The 7,523-nt window shown below is 39.1% G+C and overlaps 1 protein-coding gene across 3 annotated transcripts in view; it reads left to right on the forward strand.

The window, feature by feature from the left end:
• The window catches only part of LOC117257207 (growth/differentiation factor 11), a 40,006-nt gene extending 35,036 nt beyond the window's left edge, over positions 1-4,970 (forward strand). For 2 of the 3 annotated variants that reach the window (XM_078164893.1, XM_033627199.2), the window contains one exon: positions 944-4,970. In XM_078164893.1, the coding sequence (XP_078021019.1) occupies positions 944-1,324 (381 nt within the window). In that variant the 3' untranslated portion in view covers positions 1,325-4,970. The remainder of the gene's footprint in view (positions 1-943) is intronic. The other variant, XM_033627200.2, reaches the window with a different exon arrangement.
• The last annotated feature ends 2,553 nt before the right edge of the window (positions 4,971-7,523 follow it).

Below are 7,523 nucleotides of genomic sequence, written 5' to 3' on the forward strand. Positions count from 1 at the left end.
GCTCGTTAGATGCATACAGCCTTTTTTTTTTAATAAACTTACAACATCAGTGAAACATCAAGTTTTTATGTTTATTCCTTGTGCAACAAACACACGTGGTTAGGTTAAGCCAACAAAAGCATGCACGTTTAGGAAAAAATCATGGTTTGGCTCAACATTCATATGGGAAGCACACACAGGGCTCCTGGGTGAAAGTCCGGTGTTTGTTGAACTGATCCACCACCCGTCCTGACTGCACTGATTCCAGGTCTTTAAGTTACAGCAGCATTTCAAGCTGACGCCATCTGGCAGTATTAGCAACGGATGCCGCCTGGCAATGTATCATACTGCCATGAAAGGATGGCTTTTATTGACGGTGTCTGACGCAGAAATTACTGACCAAGCGGCAGTCTTTGATGACTTCAGAAAGGGAATGGGTTGGTCTATCACCTGTTTGTAGCAGGTTTTCCTGTGTTTAAAAAACCTGCATACACGCACTAATTTTGGTAAAAAAAAAATGGGTATTGGTTATGTTCACCACCTTCAGTCATCAGGAGAAGCTTTGCAAACACGCAATCCCTCTTTTACCAACAACAGTGTACACCACAAAGACAACTTAACACAAGAAGACCAACGACGAACAGCAAGCTTTAAGTTTCACAGAAGTTGTCGGTCTTCTTCTGTTTACTTGTCTTCACTGTGTACTCTATTGTTGTGCATAGGCAGTGATTGACGGATGCGTTAGAGACTCCTCTGCTCTGATTGGTTGTTTATGTTCGGGCACAATGGATTCTTGCAAATGCCATTAGGAGCACTAGGAGGAGCCAAAGGAACCTGATTTTTTCACAGATTATCTGTCACATGAACTACTGTCAGGATATAGTGACAGTTTGCACAAGTATGTTGTTGTTCTCTTATAACCACCTCTTTCTCTCTGTCCTGCCCCTTCTCCCCCTGATTCCAGCAGCCGTTCCTGGAGGTGAAGGTTCTTGAGACGACCAAACGCTCTCGGAGAAACCTCGGCCTAGACTGCGATGAGCACTCCACCGAGTCTCGTTGCTGTCGCTACCCCCTGACTGTGGATTTCGAGGCATTCGGCTGGGACTGGATCATTGCCCCCAAACGATACAAAGCCAACTATTGCTCTGGCCAGTGCGAGTACATGTTCATGCAGAAATACCCGCACACCCATTTGGTGCAACACGCCAATCCCAGAGGCTCTGCAGGGCCCTGCTGTACCCCAACCAAGATGTCCCCCATTAACATGCTCTACTTCAATGACAAGCAACAGATCATTCATGGCAAAATCCCAGGGATGGTGGTGGATAGATGTGGCTGCTCTTAGGCTGCAGGGGAGATGCACACTTGTGTACAGCCACCATCGCATCGAACCACCCAAAACCCTTACGGAGCTCTCCCCTGGCACCAGAACCCACTCCTCGGCACCAGATTTCCCTTTTGCCCGGCTGCAAAATCAACCCACTGGGTTTCCATTTTTCCAGTAATTAAATTGATTCTAACTGTAAAAAAAAAAAAAAAGTTATAAATGAAACATGAATCAAAAAAGGGACTGAGTGATGGAAATACAGTACATTATGAATGATTTAAAGAGGTTGTCCATGTGGAGCAGCTTCAGAAAATGGTAAATGAGACAAAACTATGTTATAGAGTACGTGTTAGTTTTGTGGGTTTTTAAAGTTTTATGTTGTTTTGTTTTTTTGTTTTGTTTTTTTAATGGCATCTTTGTGAAATGTCCAGGTGAGTGGATTGAGATGACAGGAGACATAAGCATTTACAATATTTTTAAAGCTATTTCAGTCCTAAGGTGAGTTTGGGAATACTTAATTTCACAGTTAAGCTTACTTACGGGTGAGATTTGATCCACAAAAAATGTTTGCAAGGGGGCATGACCAGAATTATTTTTGCAATCCATCACTTTAACAAAAAGAACTAAACCCATGCTAACGTGAGAGGGGTTTACCATTAGAAAGAATACACTAAGATACACAAAGATACACTCTTAGTATAAATCCAAAATCTTGTTTACAGATGTTTAGAGATGTGCTCTAGAGATGTAAAGTGTTGAGGAGATCCAAAACCAAACCTATACCCTCTATTAATGTATAACACCCCAGTGTGACATTCTCGAGTATCTACGAAACCTTTCACAGTTACTTTGATCTTTTTTTATTTGGAGTCTTGTAAAACTCGAAAAGGAAAAGGGAGAGAGGTGGTTGTGTTATTTTAACTTCGCTTTTCAAAGTGGATAAATAAAGTCAGTATAGCTATTTCTGCCATTCTACTAAAGTAGATATGACATATTTAGGTTCCACTTCAACACTAAAGCCCAAAACTCTGAAGTCTAAAGTACTGTAATGTAGATGCACTCTGAAGTCATTCGGCACCACCTGGGAGAGGAGGAGGAGCAGGATCCTGCAGGATGACAAGAACCTGACACATTTTCTTTCTTCTACGTGACAAAAGGAAAATACACTTTAACACCCTCAGCTTTTACATGAAATGTTTAAAACAGCAAAGTAAATGCACTGTTTCATAACTTGAAGAGGCCTGGGACTGAGCATGTAATAACCAACAGAGAGCAAAATCCATACCCTGAAATAAAACACACAAGGCTGACAATAATGCTCAAATGTTCACTCTGCTGTGAGCTGAAAATAGCACAAACCAGTGTTACAGTATTATGACTACAAGTTTACACACTTGTGTTTGCATCTGTGTTAAATAATTTGCTTAAATTTAGAAAGAGCTGTAGCTTCATCTTATCGAGCCAGTTCATTCACTTTTTCTCAAGACTAGTTTCAGAAGAGATAACAAAAATGCAAAATCCTTTAACTGCAGTACTGTACTCAGACATAATAGCTTTTATAAATCACAACAAACCACTTAACACGTGCAAATCAAGAGAATGTAACTCAACCACTGACTTTAGTTTAGAGAGCATATTTGATTGGTTTTTGAAATGCCCCCACCCACCTCTGTGGAGCTAACTCCGGTCCAGAAGTTTGATCATTTGAAAAAGGAGATTGTTATTGAAAAACTAAACTTTGAAACAGAAAATTAGATTTTGATCTTGAAATTTGAGAAATACAACAATGTATTCAAACCAATACTATACAGTATGTGGGAGATCTTTATCAGGCTAGCCATGATGCCACATCCTACACACCAGATCGAGGCCAAAAATATGAAACTGAAAACTACAATCTGAAAGTAAAACAAAAATTCTGAATATTAAAAAAAATAATTAATAAATAAAAAAAGGTCTACATCTGAAAACATAAAAACTGTAACTGAAAAATGAAGACCTCAAATATCAAAATATATATATATGAAAGTAACAAATTGAAAAATGAATAAAAGAATTCCAGAACCGAATGAAAACTATATTTAACCTGTAAAAGTTGTTGTTTAATTACAACTTTTTTTTCAAATTACCAAAAGTTTTGTCCCTGATTTAGTTCCATACACCTTCACCTCAACCGTACCGCTCATTATCATAAAATATTGTTAGTGCTTGAACACACAGTAGATTAGAAACGCTTGAAGTCTGTCTTTGTCTCCTGGATGTCAAAGCAAAGATATCATTTTGTTGTAAACGAAAGCACTATGCTGTTGGATAAAGGAAGAGCCTTCTGACATTATATATAAATGATATATGTATATATTTAAAAAAAAAAAAAAAAAAAAAAAAAAAAGGGGTACAAAAACCTTTTTTGGGGCACTCTACCTTACCAACAATAAATTTTGCACTATGGGACGTTCATGGCGTGAGGAGGTAAAGTGTTGTTTGTGTTTTACTAAGCACAAGAGAGCTTGTACAGTATAGGATTAAGAAAAAAAACTATTCAAGCTTCTGGTGATAAACCATGAACTAGAGAGGTTATCACTTCTTTTGATACCATCATGCTTTCCTGACTTTTATCTGAAGCGGGGGCCTGTCCATACACTCACACACTTTTATCCAATCTGGAACCTGGACGTACTGTACCAGTGGCCTGAAAGGCCTCCTTGCCCACTTTGGGTGATAAGTCATGTGAATAATAAGTGTCTGGATCAATGAAAATAGAATGCTTTAACTGGAAATGGCCCGCCCACCAACTTTAATCTGTTACCATGTTAGAGAGACTGCGTCCTTTTGACTTAAACAATGTGTCGACTGTCTTGCATAGACATGTTTTTGCCTTTTGTGTGTGTTTTAAGTGAAAGCACCCATGTAAGAATGGGAGGAGTATCCAGGGATTGTTAGCCAAAGTAGAGGATGACATGTTGTGTGCTGTAACTTTTGTGATCGCAGGAATATGCTAGAACATTTCAAAGGGAGGAAAAAGCTGGTTTAGGGGCAGTGGTTGGAAATAATTCAACTGGTCAATTATCTATTTATTAATATAATTACAATGCATTTCAAAGTCTGTCTACCTCACTTTAGCCTCCTAAAAAAACTTGCTTTTTTTAATTTGTCATCGATTAATCTGTGCAAACATATAACCCATAAGAACCCCCTCCCCCCCTCAAAAAAAATGTAGATGAAAACCACAGGGTCCCCTTGCTCTCAGGTTCAGATTGAGTTATTGACAGAGTGACTGATGGTAGCGGCTCTGGTAATGTGTGGTCAAAAGAAATAATTAGCTGTGCCCACATCTATGACTTGTTGAGAAGTTGCATTTTGAATTTTAGTGTTTGTATACTGGTATGTGTGAGAGTGTTTTCATATAAATATATGAGAGTAAGAAATCTCTATGTAAATACCTACCCAGATGATGATGATGTTTTGGACAGGTTCACCGCTTCTCATGTTTTTCTCACTTTCCCCCATCATTCCTCCGTTCTTTGTGTAGTTTAAGAAAAAAATCACCCCAACTTTGTAGTTTAATGGTTGTGCATATGAATAACTGTTCAATTGTTATTTTTTGCCTTTTGTTGTTTATTTACTGTCATTTTTCTTTTGTACAATAAATCATTTATTTAGCTTATGGGATTTGTTGTTCATTTTTAAAAGCTCTGATACATCCACTGTTTACTACCTGCTCACCACCATGGATACAGACAACTGAATACAGTGTCGGAGGCGGGGCCGGTTTAGCCTTCCTCTAACTTGAACGGAAAGAAAATAAATTGTGCAACTGTCGAAATGCCATGGGACTGAATGGATCAAATCATGATACTGAAACATTTGGCATTGGTTGTGACACTCCAAAAATGTATCCACTGTTTTAGAGACGTCTGATTCCCAATTTAAGTCTATAAGAAAAAGTATTTTTGGGCTCCATGGTGTTACATCAAGGACCTAAAGTTGTAGTTACACAGTTTGGCCACAATGTTGAAATGACCACAAAGTCTGGCGCACTTCCTGGGGGCCTGTCCTGAAGTCATTTTACATCCTGTTAGTTTGTAGTTTTTACTCCTCCAAAGACTACAGTTCCATTCCAAGACCATTTTCAGGAAGTGACATAATATTTTGGCAGGGAACTCAAAGCAGCAGTAGGGAGGGCATAAACATTCACTCTTGTTTTTCGAAGTTACAGGATGTTAATCAGTTTTTTGTCACTCTTAAAGTTACATACTGTTAAGCTAAACTTTGAAGAAAGTTCGTCTGATTGCAAAAAAACATATACTTGTTATGTGCAGATGGTTAGCAAACTCAATCTGGATTACTCACAGAAATAAGGCTAATTTAGATAATTCAGGTTCACATCCAGACTCACATCTGTGGTTAGGTTTGGGCAACAAAAGCACTTTGATTGGTGTAATGGATAGTGTAGTGCAAGATTTCCTATTTTGGTGGAACACAAATGAAATCCTTAATGAGTAAACATTTGCTGATATGTTTAGTATCAACATTTTTGCAGCTTATCAGGTGCGTTAATCAGCAATATTCCCTCATTATGTAACTAAAAAAGACGTGATTCGCTCTTTCTGCATTGCATTTCCATTAAAAAACTGTGCTGTTTTAAATTAGTTGTATATGAGCATAATTTCTCAGAGACAAGGCTGGTGTAACAGGAATGACACAGTTACTGAAATTTTATGCACAAATTAAGTAATGGATTTACAAATAGCTGGTGCAACTCAGTTGAGTTACAACGTGTTAACATTTTGTTACAACTTTTTCCTTAAGAACTTAATTTGTGTGGTACAATACATTTTGATCTGGTGATGCAAAATCTCCACACAGTAAATACTCACGTTAACTATGGGGGCTAAGTTAGAACTTACAAACAGCTGGTATAGCCAGCTCTGTGTAAGCAGGGGTGTGGAGGGTGTACCCACCTTGTATTCTGTCCGTTTACAGTATACCCACCTATCAGCCAAGAAAACATTGGAATATATAGGAGTATACCCTCTTCCTACTTGGTATCCGACCCATCTAACTAGTAGCACACCCACCTTTTCAACTCCCACTACAGCACTGTGCATTAAGGTTTAAATCCATTTTGTTTTGTTGTCCTAAAAGTATTTAAATTTAAAAACTGAGTCATTGGAGTCAGTTTATCAGCTACACACCAAGATTTAAATTGGAGAGTGTAAACTCCCCTCAGGTCGCTCTCACACCTTGAGAGGCACTCACACACCAGTTAAGCCACCGGTGGCATTGTGATTCTTGGAAAACAGTAACGGTCAGCAGAGGTGGCAGGGAGCAGATTCACCACGAGGCTAATTGGTGAAAGAGAGCGTTCAGAGGACAAAGGTTTAGTCTTGGGGTTCGGGTTGCCATTATTTGGATGTCATATAAGATCCAGCCTGACCCAATTAATATGCCACCTGATAGGAGGGCCTCTCATCAACCTAATTTAGAGAATCAATAGGGGACAAATGAGAGTGAGAACGAAGCTCTTTACGGATGCAAACAGACAAAGACCACCCAGTACAAGCTCGAGGAGACTGATGCCAGCAATGACATAAACCTTTTGACAAATCCTCACTTGACATAAACAAACATTCACACAGTCCCCTGCCCCTCAAGTGCATCAATGTGCCGTACACATCATCAGTCATACCCGCTCTACATAGACAAGGGAGGACATTGATGGATGTTTTTATTGTTTTGGCACATAAGGAGGAGTTGTACAAGTTGGACATGAAGTGTTAGAGGCTGAATGCTGCACCCAAAGCTTTAGGACTACTAACATGATGAACTCTGACCCAGCTTCATTAAATAAAGACTAAACTATGCCATGGAGGCACTTGTGGGAGAAAAAGAAAAGTACAGTACAATGGGAATATTGAACATGTTACAAAGCCCTCAAGAGAGGCCGATGGGGGCTGGGAGGATTTGGGAGGAGCTTTATGGCAATTATAGCCATAAAGTTAAGAAAGAAAGTGAATTGGGGGCAGCTCTCAATAGCTTAAATTGCTGGACACAGTCATCAGTAACACCTTTTTGTCTGGCTCGCTGACTGGCCGGTGTTTGGAAAGGAGAACTGTTCAGGGAAGATCACACACATTATTATGGGATGAAAGAATCTCACATGACAATAAAATAAACTGTGGAGACGCCGGATTGAGTCTTGATAAGTTGATGAGCA

The sequence above is a fragment of the Epinephelus lanceolatus genome, chromosome 1 (genome assembly GCF_041903045.1).
Source record: "Epinephelus lanceolatus isolate andai-2023 chromosome 1, ASM4190304v1, whole genome shotgun sequence".
NCBI lineage: Eukaryota > Metazoa > Chordata > Actinopteri > Perciformes > Serranidae > Epinephelus > Epinephelus lanceolatus.